The sequence below is a fragment of the Loxodonta africana genome, chromosome 11, assembly GCF_030014295.1.
Source record: "Loxodonta africana isolate mLoxAfr1 chromosome 11, mLoxAfr1.hap2, whole genome shotgun sequence".
NCBI lineage: Eukaryota > Metazoa > Chordata > Mammalia > Proboscidea > Elephantidae > Loxodonta > Loxodonta africana.
The window spans coordinates 34,270,293-34,290,752 of NC_087352.1; the positions used below are offsets into that span (position 1 = coordinate 34,270,293).

At 41.7% G+C, this 20,460-nt stretch overlaps 1 protein-coding gene across 1 annotated transcript in view; it reads left to right on the forward strand.

Annotated features, from left to right (window-relative positions):
- Positions 1-310: 310 nt before the first annotated feature.
- Positions 311-20,460, forward strand: part of LOC100668612 (cytochrome b5) — a 47,288-nt gene continuing 27,138 nt past the window's right edge. Inside the window, exon 1 of the mRNA XM_003406246.4 lies at positions 311-559. Coding sequence (XP_003406294.2) covers positions 431-559 — 129 coding nt within the window. The 5' untranslated portion in view covers positions 311-430. The remainder of the gene's footprint in view (positions 560-20,460) is intronic.

The following is a 20,460-nucleotide window of genomic DNA, read 5'->3' on the forward strand; positions in this document are numbered from 1 at the left end:
AACCAGGTGAACTTCGGCACCACGCACTTTGCTCTTGCTGCCCTGCCCCGCCTTTGTTCTTCCGCGCCAAGCTAATCCGCGCATGCGGCCCAGCCTCCGTGCCCAGCCCTCCAGCTGCAGCCGCCCGGCACCCTTTCACCCGCTGCCTCCCGAGGCTGCGTAGCCTCCGATAGGCCCCGCCCCCACCAGCAGCCAATCATCCGCCCGCACGGGGCGGGGCGGGGCGTGCCGGAGGCGAGGGGCGCCCTCTGCTGGTAAGCGGTGCGACCAATCAGCCCGTGCTCTGCCCCGCCCGCCCCGCCCGCCCCGCCCTACGCGGCCGTGGAGCCCCATCCCGGAGAAGGGAGCGGGGTGTCTGGGTCGAGTTCCCCAGTTGGTCTGTTCTTCTGGGACGCTGGTGCGTGCAGAGCCTTGGGTTCGCATTTCCGAGATGGCGGAGCCGTCGGACAAGGCTGTGAAGTACTATACCCTAGACGAGATCAAGGAGCACAACCACAACAAGAGCACCTGGATCATCCTGCACCACAAAGTATACGACGTGACCAAGTTCCTGAACGAGGTGCGTGGACGCGGGGGCGCACGGCTGACGTGGTGCACAGCCCGGCGCGCGGACAAGGGCGGGCGGGGGGCGCGCGGGGATAAGCTAGGGGGCGCAGGTCTGGAAGGGCGGGGATGGGAGCCGCCTCTCTCGAGCGGGAGCAGCGTGGTGCAGCAGTGGAAAGACTCTCTTTACGCACTTCCCCTTGGATTTGAACCCAAGGGGGCTCCACCTGGAGAAGCGGGTTCCTAAGGCGACCCGGGGCTGGCCGATCAGCCGGAGCGCCTGGGGAGGTCTGACTGCGTCCACGCCGCTTTCCCCCGCACCCGTTCACCCGGCACCTGGAAGGAGCGCGGTCAGTGTGCACCGCACCGAGTTGTTATTCACCTGGTGGTGAGGGGCACTTCTGACTCCTGGGCTGGGATCTGCTACGTGGTGTGGGCTTTGAGGAAGCAGGAGCCGAGAAAGGAAGAGAGCTTACTATTCTGCGAGCAGGACTTGATCTTCAAGCAGCTTTGAAGGTTGTAAAATAACTTTCCTTAACTTTAAGGAGAACATTCGTTTGATGAGATCTTTCGCAGTAGATTACGGTTTTTGCTGTGAACTCTAAGGCGCTTTTCTAGGAATTGTCTTTGCTGCCTCAGGATGTGTTTTATTACTTGGTGATGGTGGGGAGGGGGGAGGTTGAATCATAAATCTTAGCATTCACCACCTCTTTCCACCCACAATTAATGAGAACGTTTAGGGATGGGAATTATTCACGTAGTTTGAGGGGAGTAAAACAAAAATAGAGGCCTGATCTTAGCCTGCATCACAGTTTATATGAAGGGACTTGTTTTTGAGACTGTTAAAAACAGCAACAGCAGCAGCAACTATTTTCAGATAAGTTGGAGCTGATGTTTATTGGTATGATAGTTGTTCTTGTTATTTGATGGAGTGCCAGAAGATAAACGTGTTCTCATTCGTGACAAGTGGTTCATAGTAGGGAATCAGATTGTCCTGTCCCCTTTCGTTGTACTGATTTTGTCCAGTGTGTGTTTCCCATAAACTCATGAAACCGGAGATCTTATTTGCCTTTAGAGTTTCTTGAAATAACAACTCTAAAAGATAACATCAGGCCTAATTGACTCTAAATGTCTACGTACTACTGCCTCCCATCCCATAGTATATGTAATTTTGGGATTTTAAGGTACCAGTGTGTACCTTGTGTATTTGTGTCTGTAAAAAAAAAAAAAAAAGTAATGTTTGTACCAGAATGTTATATTTTATACTATGGAATATCTGCCTTTTTTCGGCTTTTTTTTTTTTTTTTTTTTTTAACCATCCCAACAGCATACCTTGTACCTACTCCTAAGACAGGGTTTCTCAACTTTGGGATTTTGGGCCAGATAAACCTTTGCCTTGTGGGTTGTTGTCCTGTACAGAATGTTGAGTAGCATCCCTGGCCTCTGCCCACTAGATGTCACTAGCACCTCCCACCTTGTGACAACCAGATAATGTCTCCAGACGTTGTCAAATGTCCCCTGGGTGCAAAATTGCTCCTGGTTGAGAACCACTGCCCTAAATGGTACTGTGCATGACATTTAAGGGCCAACTTCTCAGGACATGAGAAAGAGAAGCTTATTATTCAAATTTGTTGTATTTACTTTTGACACTTCATTCCAAAGAGGCAAGAAGGGGGAGACGGTTGTGTAACAGTTTTCTGAACAAAACTGGAAGGGATACAAACAACGCATTCAGTGGATAAATTAGCTGAAAATACATTCCTTTATTCTTGCTTTCTCGGCCTAAAAGTTTTTGATACTTCCTCTTTGAAAGTAGCTGGGGGAGAATGCCTTTCAAGTAAACTGAAATGAAATGAGTTTATTTTCTAGTCATAAATGCTTGATTAACATTTGATAACTAGATAACTAAAAAGTAATATTATAGTGAGATGAATAAATCAGATTTTGTACAGCATTTCCTGTGCACTCAGCTTTTCTTAATTAACCAAACCCCTGGTCATCAAGCCAATTCTGACTCATAGCGATGCTATAGGACAGAGTGGGACTGCCCCATAGGGTTTTCAAGAAGCATCTGGTGGATTTGAACTGTGACCTCTTGGTTAGCAGCAAAGCTCTTAACCACTGCAGCACCAAGGCTCCTTTCTTAATTGGCACTTGATAAAATGCTCACTGTAAAATGCCTGTGGTTTCAGTTTGGGGGCATCTCTGCTTTCTGGTAGTTGCCCCCTCCCTTTTTGTCAGATGATCTCGCATCTGTTGGAGCTCTTGTAGTATCTGTCTCACACAGTCAGCTGTGGAACCAGAGGGAGAGACGTCATTTCTGTTCTCAGAAACTTACATCTGAGGAAACCGTAACAACATCGATGCTGTGCTGTGGACTCTCAGGTGCAGCAGAGTGTAGTTCCACAGTTAACAGAGTGGACTCGAGAGGAAGGGTCTGAGACTTTTTGGAATTGTCCAGGGCAGTAGTATATAGGACCTAAACAGGGCAGTGATAGCAGGAATGGAAAGGAGACTGGTTCACAAGATGTTTTTATATACCACAGAGCAAAAAAGACTAAGGTCAAAGAGGAAGATGGCTGACATGTTGAATTTGGAATGGCTGGTAGGATGTCATAAATGAGGAGAAAACAGTGAGGTTGGTTTTGGCTATGTTGATTGTAAGGGGTTGGAGGGCTTTTCTTTAGAAGTTGTCTGTCCACCTGCTCTTAGAGCTGGTTGAGAACTTTAAGGGCATGAGGCTCTGTTTGTAAAATGGGAAGTGTCACTGACTCTGCTCTACCTTCCTAGCACATCTGGAATCTACCTTTTATGGACATTTCTTCCATTTGCCATTTTTATCATTTGATTTTTCTCTCTCTGACAGTCTCTGGTTTAGTCTAGTGCCCTGCCCATTGGATTTCCACCCTCCAGTTCTGCTTTCTGGGCCTCTCTGGTTTACAGGGCTGGTCTAGGATTCCCCAAGGGTGGCTTCCTGTGCCCATTTGAGTGATGTCTGAAATAAATGCATATTCTCTAATTCAGAGGTTTTTTAGTAGAATGCTCTGCCAGATAGTTGTACTTTTTTCTAGGTCCCCCATGTTTTTACTACTTCATTAAGTCAGGGCTCTTTATCTCATGCCTACTTTTAAAACAGAAATGAGCCTAGAGTATCTCTGTCTCTCTCCCCCCTTTTCCAGCCCCCTTTCTATCAGTTAACTACAAAAGTAGGATGAAGCGTTAACTAAAGAGTGTTTTACTTTCCCTAGTTTACCTAAGTATGAAAGGTTGGTTTTTGGGTTTTTTTTTTTTTGGCCTTCCTACCTCTACTGAAAGATCGGCAGTTCGAACCTACCAGCTGCTTTGAGAGAGAAAAGACCTGGTGATTTGTTCTCGTAAAGGCTATAGCCCAGGATACGCTATGGGGCAGCTCTACTTTTGTCCTATAGGGTCCCTATAAGTTGAATCGAGTGAACACAACAACCTCAAAAATGTACTTGGCCTCTATCATTGGAAGTAGATCTCCATAGACTATGAATTTGTCCATCTGTATGTGTGATAAGATTTTTCGTGGCTGGTTATTTTTACCTTCTTCCTGAATGTCATAGATTTAGATGCATATCTTTGTTCATGTTGAGAAAATATATGTGTGGTGGTTGGGAGTCACGCTCAGATTCTCTGTAAAATGGGAGGATGATGATAGTGCCTACTTCACAGAGTTGTTGTGAGGGCCAAATAGTCATCATTTGATAGCAGGCATATGGTAAATGCTAGCTATTAATCATTAGTAAACTGTAACAGTAGAGGTCAGGGCTGGGCAGGAGTTTTCTTTCTGTACCATCATATGTAGCTGTGTGCTTACTTTGAGTTTATAGGTGAAGGTATAAATCTGGCAGGTGATGTTGAAACAGTAGAGTATTGTAAAAATTCTGTCCTTCCAGTTGAGAACATAGGTTTACATTTCTAAGTTGTGCAATGGGAGCTTTCTTTTCCTGGAATAAAACCAAACCAAACCTGGTGCTGTCGAGTCGATCCCGACTGATAGCTACCCCAGAGGACAGAATAGAACTGCCCCATAGAGTTTCCAAGGAGCGCCTGGTGGATTCGAACTGCCGACTTTTTGGTTAGCAGCTGTAGCACTTAACCACTACGCCGCCAGGGTTTCCTTCCTGGAATAATGGCCACATAAAGCTGTTTTGTTGTTGGGGAATTGGGGTAGAAACCTGAGAGAGCCCTGGCTCATGATTAATAGCAGTTTAAATAGCAGCAGGTGTTTGATTACTATCTGATACTTACCTACAAGATTTTGAGCTTTATTTCCCACCTATTTTGAGCGAGATTTCTTTGTTATCATGAGTTCTAATTTTTGAATTTATATTCATGAATCGAGTCCTGCTGTATAGGGAGCAAGATTTCTTTGGTAATTCTGAGTTCTAGTTTTTGAATTTGTATTCAGGAATTGAGTCCTACCATATAGGGTCATTATGAGTCGAAAATGACTTGAAAGCAATGGGTTTGGTTTGGGGTTATATATGATTATATTATTATCAGGGTTAATGACTGTAGAACACTTAGGGACAGTTCTTCATTGTTTTGGGGAAGATAATACATGATTATTGTAAAGAATTGAACAATGTAGAAAAGTACGAAGATAAAAAACATCCAGAATTCTACAACCCAGAGGTAACGTCTGTGAACGCCTATGAGTAGGAGTTTGTGGGGATTTATTCAGGCAGCTCTCTAGACATACACGCTTGTATGTGTATGTATTTTACATAAATGATAATATTTTCTACATGCTATTTTGTAGTCTGCTTTCCCCCACCATCCCACACACTTACCTATTTGTTGAGGGTACCATTCTGTGTCAGTAAGTCATATTTTCATGGCTGCCTTCCTATTGTGTGGCTATATCATAATACATGTAACCACTCCTCTGTTTGTGCACATTTTGTTTTTACTTTCTCATCTGTTTGATCATCTCCTTGTGGTATATCTTAATCCTGGAATTGTTGGGTAAGGATATATATCCTTTACATTTTCAGTACATGTTACCAAAGTGCCAGTGGAGAGTTTGTTTTCCCAGCTCTTAGGTCTTTTGAGAAACTGAGAAACTTGATTGTGATTACTTGCCTCTTCTCTTGAATTGAGTATTTACTTTTTATCAGAAGGAAAATGTGTGGAAAATAATTTTTAGCACCTTTTTTTAGCTTGTAAATTCTCTTAAAAGTGCTGCTGTTGCAAGTAATAGCACACCTATCCTGTGAGAAAATTAGCCGTGGTGATCAGCACTAATCCATTAAGTTGTCCCAGGTTTAGAAGCCTTCAGGAAAGTGGCCTGAGGTGACAGCAGACTTAAGTGAGAAATTAAATAGCAGTGGCTTGAAAGCTGTTCTCCATGTCTTAATAAAGTACATTTCTTTCCTATTACCTTTGAACTATAATACAAACTTAAGTGTATTTCTCTATTGGCTACTTGTGTATTTTTACTAAGTAACATGCTAGGAACCAAGGAGAAAAAGCAGAGATTTGGAAGCTTTGAACAAAAAGAAAATCCTTGAAAGGTAAATAAGCAAAAATGTGCCTTTTGTACTCTAAGGTAGTTTTACTTGTTACCATCTGAAAGACGAAGGAAAAAACAGCCATTCCAGTTTCTCAGAGAGGAGGTTTTCAGTAAAGAGAGCTCTGATGCAGCCTTCAAGGCTTCAGTTTATTCCTAACATAGATGATATCTGGCATGGCATTGAGGATCAGGGTTGTTTTGTTTAGGAGAGATTGTTAACGTATTGGAACAATATCTTGAGCATGCATGAAGAGATTAAAGGTTACTATTGTTTTGGAAAAGCCTTCTTTAATAACTGCCTTTGGAGGAATTGTTCTAAATGGCAATCTATGAGGTCACTGCTCTTCTAGAAATCCCAGAATGGCTTCAATTGATTTCCTGCCTCCTCCCCTCCCAAGATTTCTCACACTGTCTACAAAAATTAACTCAGAATGGATCATAGATCTAAGTATAAACTGTAAAACCTTTAAAAAAGATTTAGGATTAGGCAAAGAGTTCTTAGAAAGGACACCAAAAGCATGATCTATATAAGAAAAAAAAAAAGTATAAATTGGATTTCATAAAAATCAAAACTTTTGTTCTTTGAAAGACTGTTAAGCAAATGAAAAGAGAAGCTACCAACTGGAAGATTTTTGCAAGTCACGTATCTGACAAAGGTCTTTTTAAACTCAACAGTAATAAAACAACAATCCGAATAGAAAATTGGCAAAAGACTTGAACAGACATTTCTTTTTGTTTATTTATTTATTTATGTTATTGTGCTTTAAGTGAAAACTTACAGCTCAGGTTAATTTCTCATACAAAAACCTATACACACATTGTTATGTGACCCTATAATGTGACAGCACACTCCTCCTTTCCACCCCAGATTTCCCATGTCCATTCAGCCAGCTCCTGACCCTTTTTGCCTTCTCATCTCACCTCCAGACGGGAGCTGCCCATTTAGTCTCATTTCATCTACTTGAGCTAAGAAGCAGTCTCTTCATGAGTATCATTTTATGTCTTATGCCCAAAACCAAACCCACTGCCGTCGAGTCGATGCCGACTCATAGCGACCCTATAGGACAGAGTAGAACTGCCCCATCAAGTTTCCAGGGAGCACCTGGCGGATTCGAACTGCCAACCTCTTGGTTAGCAGCTGTAGCACTTACCCACTACACCACCAGGGTTTCCTTTTATGTCTTATAGTCCAGTCTAATCTTTGTCTGAAGAGTTGGCTTTGGGAAAGGTTTCAGTTTTGGGCTAACAGAAAGACTGGGGGCCATGTCTTCTGGGGTCCCTCCAGTCTCAGTCAGACCATTAAGTCTGGTCTTTTTACTAGAATTTTAGTTCTGTACCTCACTTTTCTCCTGTTTCATCAGGGATTCTTTGTTGTGATCCCTGTCAGGGCATTCATTGGTGGTAGCCAGGCACCAGCTAATTCTTCTGGTCTCAGGCTGACGGCGTTTCTGGTTTATGTGGCCCTTTCTATCTCTTGGGTTGATATTTTCCTTGTCTTTGGTATTCTTCATTCTCCTTTGCTCCAGGTGGGTTGGGACCAATTGATGCATCTTAGATGGCTGCTCACTAGCTTTTAAGATCCCAGACGCCACTTTCCAAAGTGGAATGCAGAACATTTTCTTAATAAACTTTGTTATGCTAGTTAACCTATAAGTCCCTTGAAGCCATGGTCCCTCAGACCCCCATCCATGCTACTCTGTCTCTTGAAGTGTTTGGTTGTATTCAGGAAACTTCTTAGCTTTTGGTTTAGTCCAGTTTTGCTGACTTTTCCTGTATTGTGTGTTGTCCTTCCCTTCACCTAAGATAATTCTTGTTTACTATCTAGTTAGTGAATTCCCCTCTCCCTCCCTCCTTGCCCTTGTAACCATCAAAGAATGTTTTCTGTGTTTACACCTTTTGTTGAGTTCTTGTAATAGTGGTCTCATACAGAATTTGTTTTTTTGTGACTGACTGATTTCACTCAACATAATGCCTTCCAGATTCATCCATTTCATGAGATGTTTCATGGATTCATTGTTGTTCTTTATCGTTGTGTAGTATTCGATTATGTGAATATACCATAATATTTTACTCATTCGTACATTGATGGGCACCCAGGTTTTTCCATCTTTTTGCTATTGTGAACAGTGCTACACTGAACATGGGTGTGCTTATATCTATTTGTGTGAAGGTTGAGCAGACATTTCATTAAAAAAAAAAGATGTGCGGATGGCAAATAAACACAAGGTGTTCAACATCATTAGCCACTATGGAAATACCAATTAAGACCACAGTGAGGTACTACTATACAGTTGTTAGAATGGCTAAAATAAAAAATACTGATAATATCAAACACTGGTGAGGATGCAGAGAAACAATATTTCTCATACATTGCTGGTAGGAATGTAAAATGGTACAGCCCCTCTGGAAATTAGTCTGTTTTTAAAATTTGAACATGCTTACCTTACAACCCACCAGTTGCACTCCTGGGCATGTATCCGAGAGAAATGAGAACTTATGTTTACACAAAAGCCTGGACACAAATTTCCTAACAGCTGTATTTGTAGTACCCAAAAAATTGAAACAACTCAAATATTTTTCAATGGGTAAATGGTTAAACAACGTGTACATCCATGTGAGATTCCGTGTACCTATCACCCAGATGTGAAAAGCCACTCAGCAATAAAAAGGACACAACAGCTTGAATGGATCTTGGTATTATGCTAAGTGACAAAATATACTCTTAAAAGATTACATGTAGCATAATTCCATTTATATAACATTCCCGAAATGACAAAGTGATAGAGATGGAGAACAGATCGGTGGTTGCCAGGGGTTAAAGAGGAGGGGAAAGGTGTGACTATAAAGGGGCAGCAGGAGGAAGCTCCTTTGCAATAGTGGAACAGTTCTGTATTATACACATCTTTACACGTGATAAAAATGATAGAACAATACACAAAGACATACCAAAACAAACAAATAAAATGAGTACGAGCAAAAATGTGTGAAATCTGAGGAAGGTCTTTAGTTGATTGTGACAATCAGTTTTCTGGTTTTGATAATGCCACTATAGTTATGTAAGATGTCATCCATTGGGGGAATCTGGGTGATGAGTATACAGAATTTCTCCGTACTGTTTTTTATAACTTCTTGAGTCTGTAACTATCTTACTACAAAGAGCTAAAACACGAAAACAACTTCAGTGGTTCCCCATCTCTTTGATGGTTAAAGCCAAAGTCTGTACGGTGGTTCCAAGATCCTATGTGATTTAGTGCTTAGTTACATCTCTGATGATTTTATTCCTGCCACTTTGCTCCTGGCCCATTCTGCTTCAGCCATACTGATTCCCTTGCTTTTCATTGAACACACCAGATATTCTCCCACCTTGAGTCTTTTGCCCTGGAAGGTTTTCCCCCAGATCATGGCTTACCGCTTCACCTCACTCGGGTATTTACTAAATTATCACCTTCTCAACAAGGTCTATCCTGACCACCTTATTTAAACCGGGAAGCTCCTCTCCAGCCACCTGCACTCCTGAGCCCCATTAGCCCACTCTAGTTTTTCTTTTTTTGGTACCACATCTCATCTTTTAACATACTGTATAATTTCTTCATTGATTATGTTTACTGCTTGTCTGTCTCCTTCCACTAGCATGTATGTTACACGAATGTAGGAATTTTTCTCTGGGTTACTCACTAGTATATCCCAGCTCCTAGAACAATGTTGGCACATAGAAAGATTCAATAAATATTTAATTAATGAATAACTAAATGTTTATAAGTGAAATGTTAGGAAATTGATGCACTATGGCTTTTAAGCTAGCTTGCATAATTTTTTAAATTTATTTTTTATTGTGAAAGTTTACAGCTCAAGTTAATTTCTCATACAAAAATTTATATATATATTGTTTTGTGACATTAGTTGCAATCCCCACATTATGACAGCACACTCCATTTTCCCACCCCAGGTTCCCTGTGTCCATTCAGCCAGTTCCTGTCCCTTGCTGCCTTCCGACAAAACCCACCCTTCTGGCAGGAGACGCCTGTTTGGTCTCGTATACCTGATTGAACTAAGAAGCACACTCCTTACATGGGTTATTTTTTTGTTTTATAGTCCTGTCTAATCTTTGTCTGAAGGGTGGGCTTCAGGAATGGTTTTAGTTGTGGGTTAACAGAGCATCCAGGGGCCATAGTTTTGGGGTCCCTCCAGCCTCTGTCAGACCGTTAAGTCTGGTCTTTTTACGTGACTTTGAATTCTCCTTCACACTTTCCTCCCGCTCCATCCGGGACTCTGCTGTGTGCCCTGTCAAAGCAGTCATTGGTGGTAGCTGGGTACCGTTTGGTTCTTCTGGTCTCAGGCTAGTAGAGTCTCTGGTTTATGTGGACTTTTACTCTCTTGGGCTAATATTTTCCTTGTGTCTTTGGTATTCTTCATTCTCCTTTGCTCCAGGTGGGTTGGGACCAAATGATGCATCTTAGATGGCCACTTGCAACCTTTTAAGACCCCCAGATGCCACTCAACAAAGTGGGATGCAGAATAAACTTTGTTATGCCAGTTGACCTAGATGTCTCCTGAAACCATGGTCACCTTGTCCCAGCCCCTGTTACTCTGTCCTCACAGTGTTTGGATGTGCTCGGGAAACTTCTTAGCTTTTGCTTTGGTTCAGTTTTGCTTGCATAATTTCTTGACAACCTGTTTTTTTTTTTAATTCCTTAACCCTACCTGCATGTTTGAACCAAACTTACTAACACTAGACATCAAAGGAAAGAGAAGCCCAATTATTTGGGTATTTGGTGGGGGAAGTAAAAGTAAAAGCGGTGCCACCATCAGTCCTCCTTTCTTTCACCTCTGGTCTTAAGGTGGGGTGTTCCCATCAGCTCATCATTTGATGGCTTGTAGACAGAGTAGATAGGGTAACAACCTCTCTCAGATCTAACCTATGGCCTCCAATTATGGTGGCTTTACTTAAGAGGTTCATTGGGTTGAGTTGGGTCACAAAGCAAGATGTGTGCTGTGCTACCTCCACCTGGCTGGTGCTGAGATTGACCATGTTTCCCTTCCTTTGTCCCTCAGAAGTGGGCCTGGGCTTCTTAACACTTTATCCTGCAGCTGGTAGAATCAGGCTAGTTGATTAAAACCATAGAAGTTTCTTGAAGATGAATTGGGGGGAGGGGAGAGTATGATCCGTTGTGGTTTGGTGCTAGAATTGGCCTTTAAGAGGCCCAGGTAGAAGGACCGGTAGTTGCTAGGTATTATACAGGGTTCTTTGGTGGTGTATAAAATGGGAGTAGGGAAGAAAGGGAGAAATGAAATTAATATTACATGAACACTTATTATATACATCAGGCATTCTACTGATTATATCATTTAATCTTCACTGTAGTTAAAGAGTTATTTACCAATGGAGAAGTGGAAGCTCAGAAAGATCAATACTTTATCGGGTTACTCAGCTAAGAAGTTACAGAACCGGACCTTGAATTCAGGTTCCTCTAACTCCAAGCTAGTGCTTTTTCCATAATACTATACTGCCTGGCCATAGAAGCTGTGAAAATTGGAGAACAAACCATAGCTTCTAGAATACAAAGTAAGACAGGGAACCCAAGCAGTTTAAAGAAGGTACATATTGGTACTGACTGAAGTTTTGAAGGAGGCTTCACAAAGGTGAAGGGGCTTGGAGTAAGCTTGGACCAAGCAGGTTTCTGGTGAGGAGTCTAACAACATTTGATAAGGGGCATGGGAAAGGGTTATTTATAAAGTTGTAGTTGTTGTTGTTGATAGGTGCTGTCAAGTTGGTTCCGACTCATAGCAACCTTAGGTACAACAGAATGAACCACTGCCTGGTCCTGTGCCATCCTCACAATCATTGTTAAGTTTGTTGCAGCCACTGTGTCAATCCATCTCGTTGACGGCCAGTCCCTGGAGAAGGATGTCATGCTTGGTAAATTAGAGGGTCAGCAAACAAGAGGAAGACCCTCAATGAGATCAAGTAGTTGAAAGGTGGTATATACTTAATTTTCCTTTCTAATTGCCTTCCCCCCAAAACCAAAATCAAGTGAACATACTCTTGAACAATTGTACACATTTTTATACATTGGAAATCTGCTGAAGCGGAATATTATGGGCAACCTCGAAGAAAAAGAGGCCACCCAGGTGCATCTGGACACGTGTTGGCGGAGGGCTGGCGGGGGTTGCTAGATGGACGCTGTCTCGGGGACACCTGGAATGATCTGGACATACGCCTCTGTCAGCATTTCTCAGGGAAGTGGCTTTCTTCTTGTATGCACAGGGATTAAGAGGATTGACCTGGAAGCAGATCACCTGAGTTCATGTTCTGCACTGCCCTAACTATCTGTGTAACCCTGGGAACCTCTTGATCTTGTGGCGCTCCAGGTTTTTTTCTGTAAAATGGGGATGATAATAATACCTATCATCATTTCTTAGGCTTGTTGAGGCTTAAATGGGCTGCCACACAGTGTCCAGAACAGTTCCTGGTGCATAGGAATCACATGTTACCAAATCCAGTGCCATCGAGTTGATTCCGACTCATAGCGACCCTATAGGACAGAGTAGAACTGCCCCATAGAGTTTCCAAGGAGTGCCTGGTGGATTCGAACTGCTGAACCTTTGGTTGGCAGCCATAGCACTTGACCACTATGCCACCAGGGTTTCCGGAATCACATGTTAGGTACCATTATTTGTCATTATTTCCCCCAGGCTTTTCTGTACTGCTAGAGTGGAAGGAGAGAAATTGAAAGCTAGAAGTTAACGTAAGAAGTGGTTACCTTGGACAGTTATTCTGGGCTGTGAAAGTCCGAGATCTTAGGCAAAAAAACTACAGTGAGCTCCGTGCCCCCTCCCCCATCCTGCCTCTCCAGGCTAGTTTCCTGTCAGTGACATAAATCTTACCTACCCCATGTAAACTCACTTGCATGACCTCCACTATTTACAGTTTCTTGCAGTTCCTCCAAGGTGCCCTTATGTTTTCTGCCTCCAAGCCTTTGTAATTTCTGCTTCCTTTCCTTGGTATGCTCTCCCTTTGTTCACCTGGTAAACCAGCCTGAACCTTGCAACACCAGAATTCCAGCATCACCTTCCTGACCCTTTCTCTGCCTCATGCTCCTGGGAATGGTCCTCTTTCCACCATTTGAGCCATGACTCCTCACCTGACGCCCATTCTCTTTAGCCGTTTTTTGTCTGTTGGTTTGGATGACTTGTACTCTCCTAAGCAGAGCTTGGCAGGGCACACAACAAACGTCTGACAGAGTGATCTCATCAAGCCAGCTGGGTGAATGAATAGGGGGGCCTCATTGAAAGTTTCATCCCATTGATAGAAAACTTTGGAAACGGATGGTGGTGATGGTTGTACAAGCTGATGAATGTCCTTAATGTCACTGAATTGCACACATAAAAAAATATTAAAATGGAAAATGCTTTTTTATGTATATTTTTACCATAATAATTCAAACAAAAACAAAAAACAGTTTAATCCCATGAACTTCAAAGTAAAATGGGGAGAGGTAATTCAGATGGTGCTTGTGAACCTCTGATCCCTGAGGATTCAAGGAGGTAATGTATCCAAGGGCCCAGTACCAGCCCAGACATACATGCTAGTTCCTTGCCAGTACAGAATGGAGGTGGAACAAAAGAGCAGACTCATGCCCTCAAACTAGCTTTGAGGCTGTCACCCTTTGCCTTCTTAGAAAACAATCTAGCACTGTTAGAAAGAAAACATTTGGTATGGCTAGCTTGTTTTTTTTTCTCCTCTAAGTCTTGTTTAAAGTGTTTGTTCTCCAGACTCCTTTCAACTGTTTTCATTTTGACTTACCTATTGCAGATAGGTAATGGGTTTTTTATTGCAGATAATCTCCTTAATTTTTTTGCTTAGTCGTTGTTAGTAGATAATCTCTTTACCATTTTTGGCAGTGCTAAATATTTGGAATGAAAGAACCTGTTTAAAACTCCAGAATTGGACTTTTGGTCCACCTAATGTTACAATGAGGTGGAAAGGGGTTTTTGTCATTTTATTTTTGCTTGGTTAAGAAAACCCAGAGAGATAATGCCATTGACCTGATGGATATTACTGTATTGTAGTGTATTTCTTGGAAACCCTGGTTGCGTAGTGGTTAAGTGCTACAGCTGCTAACCAAAGGGTCAGCAGTTCAAATCCTCCAGGTGCTCCTTGGAAACTATGGGGCAGTTCTACCCTGTCCTGAATCGACTCGATGGCACTGGGTTTTTTTTTAGTGTAGTTCTGCATACTCTGTTGGGTTTTTTACTGGGACAACCTGACAGCCAGAGAAACCCTGATGTAGAAGTTGGGGTATGTGTGTGTGTATGTGTTTCTTGAATTGGTGAGGCCCAGGAAGGCAGGGAGCCCTGGTAGCACAGTGGTTAAGGGCTGCAGCTCCTAACCAAAAGGTCAGCAGTTCGAATCCACCAGTCAGTCCTTGGAAACCCTATGGGGCAGTTTTACTCTGTCCTATAGGGTCACTATGAGTCGGAATCCACTCGACTGCAGTGTTTTTGTTGTTGTTGTAGTTGTTAGGAAGGCAGGGAGATAGCAGAATTTCTTGATGTTTACAAAACATGAGAGAGATCCTCCACCCAAGTTCACAAACGGGAGAAACTTAATTTTTAAGCATCCTTTATATATCTGGAAACTCTGGTGGTATAGTGGTTAAGTGCTACAGCTGCTCACCAAAAGGGTGGCAGTTCAAATCCGCCACACGCTCCTTGGAAACTCTATGGGGGCAGTTCTGTTCTGTCCCATAGGGTCGCTATGAGTCAAAATCAACTTGATGGCAGTGGGTTCGGTTTGTTTTTTTGTGTATATATCTAAGGTTGCTTTGTTCAGAAACAAAAATAGTCATGTAATTTTCACATTAAAAAAAGGGGGGTGCTATGCCAGGAGTCAGAGACCTGGGTTTTAGTCCTGCTTCGTTTGTAAACTGTCAACACGATCTCGGGCTTAAATTCTCTGGGTCTCAGTTTCCCCATCTGTAAATGTAAGATGTTGGATCTCTGAAAGTCCATTTAAACTCTAAAATTCTGGGATCCTGATGCTCAACCAACCCATTTAAGACAGGATCTCCAACTCAGTTTTATGCTTTTGATGCCAGGCTCAGAGACAAGGTGGAAATTTTTTTTTCGTTAAGGCTGGGGCTTGTGATGGGTTGATGGGAAGAGATGGGGCTCAGAGGGGTAACTCTGTGTTCCTACCACACTGGTTGAGATCACGGGGTGCTTAGAATGGTGCTCTGCATGTCCAGGTCTTTACACTCTTGAGTTCTTCCCCTAGTTTCCCAGGTCCAGTGACAGCAGCCCCACGGACACGTTCATCATGCCATTCTTCTGTCCAGATGCTCACAATGGTTCTTATTATCTTCACATCACAGCTTTCAAGCCGTACATAATTTGCTCTGTTCTAACTGTCTGACCTTACGTATTTTTGCTTGATTCAGATAGATCTCTTGACTAACCCCGAGCACATTAAACACATTTCTGACACTAAGGCTTTATTCATAGTCATACTCCTTTTGAGTTTATTCGTCTTTATCTATCCCGTTTATCTAAGTTTTAACTACCCCAAAAAAGGGGTCTAAATTAATGTTTAAATAGTCATACCTCTATAGACTTCTGTTTAGTGAACACTTAAGATGACCACTTAATATTACTCTAATTGTTTGATGAATGTGAGGACCGTTGTTGCCCTAATTTAATTTTAAGGTTCTTGAGGCTCACAACTGTTTTTTCACATCTTAGGACTTTAGTGCCTGGCATGTGGTATTTCTTGACTAAGTGATTGATGTGTTTATTAGAACTGGGCTCAGAAAAACCTCAAATAACTGTGCTCAGACAAGATGGAAGTTTGTATTTCATGAATGAGCTAGCTCTGCAGTCCAGGGCTGGTGTAGCAGGGGTCAGTCCAGGCCCCAGCCACCCACATGTCTAGCTCACTTGTTCTGCATCCCTGGGGTATGGCTCTCATCGTTACGTTCAAAGGCAGCCTCCATGTTTCAGGCATCAGGAGGAGAAAGAATTGAAGAAAGGCCAAAGGGAGCACACCACTCTTAAAAAAGGCTTCAGGAAGGTTCTCCTGACACTTTTGTTACATTCCATTGGCTTTAGCCAGAATTTAATCGCGGGGCATACCAGCTGTAAGGAGGCTGAGAAGTGTTTCTATTCTAAGTGCCTGTTTCCCAACTGAAAGTTTAAGCATGAGGGAGGAAGGAGAAGCATATTGGGGCAAAGAGCATTCTTTGCCCCAACTGATGTAGTTATTCAGCCGAGGACACCTCTTGCACTAGGTAGATGTTGAAACTCTCTTTGTTGAGAAATTCTAGAGACATTTAATTTGAACACAGAAATTAACCCATTGTAAGATTTTTTACTTCAATAGCGTGCATGAAATGGTCAAAGCAGTATTTGAGGAAGCATATTCCGGTAGTAATATATAAAATAGATAAGAATAGGTGAGCGATTAGAGAGAGGAAGACCAGATTTGGTGGCCAAGGCCATGAGCTAGGTAATAGGCCCTACCTGTTGTTTTTTTTTTTTTTGCAAGAATGTCAGCCTTTCTTGTCACATGAGCTGACTTTCTAACCTTAAACCTTGACATTTTATAGCTTGTGTTTTCAGGGCCACTGAAGTGTAGGAGTTGTTGGGGTTAAGGACACCGGCTAAGCAAAAATATTATTCTGAATCAAGCCTGAGACTGTCCCATTTTATGAAGTAAAGAGGGAATATAGCTGGCAAAGATAATTCCAAAAATGTATTTTCTATCCATTTTTCTTTTTTGGGTAGAGAACCTAAGGAGCTATAAAGTGGACATAAAAACCAAAAACGGGGTTGAGGAATGGGTTTGGAGAATTTTTCACTAAGTAATCAGTGTCTGAATAAAAAGATTAAAAAAAAAAAAAAAAAGATAGCATATTTAAAACTAGAGTGACTTTAACCTTAGGAACAACATGTTTTTGCCTTCATGTTAAGAATTTGTTATTTATTGAAATCACCTGTTTGAGAGTAGCATCTAATTTTACCTATTTTAGCTTGCCAGTTTTTATAGGTACATTTTTAATGTACACTATTAAATAAGAAGTGGAATTTTCCTGCGGCTTAAAAAATCCTGGATACTGTGGAATTTCGAATAATGCGTTTATTCCTTTATTTAACATTTATTTATTTTTTTGCTCTGTTCCCAGGAGAATTTGAAGCATCATTCTCAGGATGTAGGTTTTGTAATTCTTGGCTTCTTAACATACAGAAATAATTCCCAGATCATGCCTTTATTGATTGTACTTACTCTATAGCTGACACTTGATATATTTGCACTATCGTGTTCTTGTAAAGCACCTTCTGCTATTTCATACTGGTATCCATTTGTGTGTGTGTGTATGGGAAATTTGTATCTTTTATTTTCATTTGAAAAAAGTTACATGTGATTTTCGTTTTCTTTTTTGTGCCTGTCTGTTGTTTTCTGTGTTTTGTACTGTGAACATATATTACTTTTACAATCGGGAAAAAGTTAAAAGGAAAAAATAGGCAGATAGATAGATTTCAGACACACATACTGTTCCTTCCTGAAACTTGATGGGCTTTCATATCAAGTGGTGGTGTGAGTTTAATTGAGATTATTTTTATCATGTCTTTGTTCCTTAGGCCAGAATTTTGTTACCACCCCAACAATAGTGATCCATTTTATTTCTCTCACCACTAGTGATTACTGAAGTAGAGAATATCCACCAGTTAGAGGATGAGGTGCACAAATGGGGACTAGCCTTTGCCACATGAACAGTAATAGGCATGACATTGATGAGGCAGAATGGTTTGAGCTTGAGCCCATAGGTTTGGGTCAAGCTCTTTGTTGTAACTAATTAGGGCATAAACCGTTGAGCTCCATAGCATTCTCTGTGAGATTCTTGGAGCTTGGGTTATGAATGAAGCTTATTATGTGATCTCTGAGAGGAGGCTGCAGGTGTGGAGATAACTTTAATCATAGTGATACCTCTCGTGAAGGAAGCAGTCCCAAGAGCACTTAAACTCCACCCACACTGAGTGTTTTTTTCAGATAAGGGCAACTTCTTGCCAGTAGGGCATATTTGGAAAGGCCAACTTTGTAGTTGGATACTGACATGTTGGTTATCGGTTTTAAGTGTTTTGATTTTTCACAGCGGGTAACACAGTTTACCCGGAAATACTGGCTTGGCTGTATCAATTAAAGATGAAATTAGAATCTGAGCTTGTTTCTGTCTGTTGCTTTGTCCAAAGAGTTGTAAATATTGCCAGTCATTTTGCATATTTGGTTCCCAGTGAAGAGTAATTATCAAGTTTGTAATATTTTCTTCCTTTTTTAGCTCATGTGTTCCTTAGGAGACAGGGATAGACACTTCAGATCATTGAGTACTGAGCAGGCTCAGGGACTGGGGTGAGGCCCTTGCTGTCCCCATTAGGCCTTCAGTGTACTGAGGACTCCTTTAATGCCCATCCTCCTACCTGGAAGTGACCTATTCCGTCCTTGAATTTATTGACATCATTCATTTGGCACTTTTTGTTTACTGCCTTATTTGTAGTCCTCTCACTTTGGTTTGGTATGCAGTGACTCTTGACTTTTATAAGTCCTCAAATTCACGAGTATAAATACAACTGAATTTATCACACATTAAATTAAGTGTAACTAAAAAGCTTATGTGACCACTCCAGACCTTTAGTGATTATGGAACAATGACTAAAATTGTTCATTTATATTAAATTAATATCAATAAAATAAAAAGCTATAATAAACTACTAAAACCGACTATATCATACATGCAAGCCTTTGTTGCAGACAAGAACTTCTCCTCATCCCTTAATGCCCTCAGGCTGGCAAGGTAGTGAAACAGGCTTGACTTGATCCTAAAGCCTGCCACCAGAGAGTCATTTGGTACCAGGCCATCTTCAACTTTTAGGGGGATTTTGCCTTCTTGGATCGGTCAGTTGACAAAAGCTTTTTCTTCCCCAATAGTTTGGTTTGTGCTAAACTTTTATTCTGGCATTGCCCCTTCTTTATAAGCCTCCTCAGCTTGGGAAGAATGTGCTACCCAAGCGTTAAGTCTTCTGATACCATGCTCCTTTTCTTGTCATAACGTGCAGAGGAACACCCTAACGATCTAAGCTAACTTAGTACTCTGTGTGTGTGTGTGTGTTCCATCAATGGGAGACATTAAGAACTGACTACAGGCAATTATGCAAGGGAGACTTGTCCCGTTCACTTATTGAACCCTTAATAAGTGATTTGCTCAAGGGCAGGGTGACTTTAAGAGAGTACTCCAGCTCAGTTTAAGAATCCTCCCCCCAATTACAAACATATTTAACGTAACCAAACACCTATTTTCTTTTTTTCTAATCCAAGAGCTCCTTCCCTTGCCTGAAAATCTCTAGACTTCATTACCTTTATCCAGCGATTGGGCCCTACTTGTCAGCCATCTTAGAGAAAAAACTCTCTTCTCCCCATCATGACCTTCCTTTGTTTTACTTATAAAAGCAGCTGAAAGCATTAAAAGTGCTTTTCGTACACAAGGTTGTTTCACCTCTGCCCTCCCCGCTTTGCCACCACTGTTGTCTGTTAATAATGGATCCTGATCACAGCCTCTTGAGCAAGTCACTGTACTTACAGCTTTTTATTTTCTTCCTACAACCGCAGGGGACATACTTGCATGTCCACCCTAGTACATGGTGTAGGCACTCAGGGTGCTTTCCAAAGAAAAATGACATACTGGTCCTTGCTCTTGTGGATTGTAACCCTTGCGTAGTAGGGTAGATATACACTTCTATGGAAGAAGTCAAAGGTAGGCTAGTTCCAGGTGCCAGCCTTAAGGAAAAATGGATTGGGGTCAAGAATAGGGAAAGCAATTTTGAGAGCTTTGTGGAAAAGTGAAGAAGGCATTACCAAAGGATTAGAAATATATTCCTGATGCTTTTATTACCTTGTGAGTAACAAGGGAGAAATTAACACCTTAGTACTGGAGAGAAGTTCTATTGTACTTTCAAGACGGAAATTGAATACAAAGGTGTATGTTGTAGCTTTTTATTTTTTAATTTTGTTGTAATAAAATATATATAGCAAAACATTCGCTGTTTTAGTCATTTTTACATGTGCAGTTCAGTGACGTTAATTACATTCATCATGTTGTACAATCGTCACCACTGTCCATTTCCAAATATTTTTCCAAACAAAAACTCAGTTGTTGCTGTTAGTTGCTGTCAAGTCAGTTCCGACTTATGGCAGTGGCCTTACATGTAACAGAATAAAATGTTACCTGGTCCTGCGCCATCTTCACGATCATTGGTATGTTTGAGTCCATTGTTCTAGCTTTTGTGTCAGCCCACCTCATAGAGGGTTTCCCTTATTTTTTGCTGAC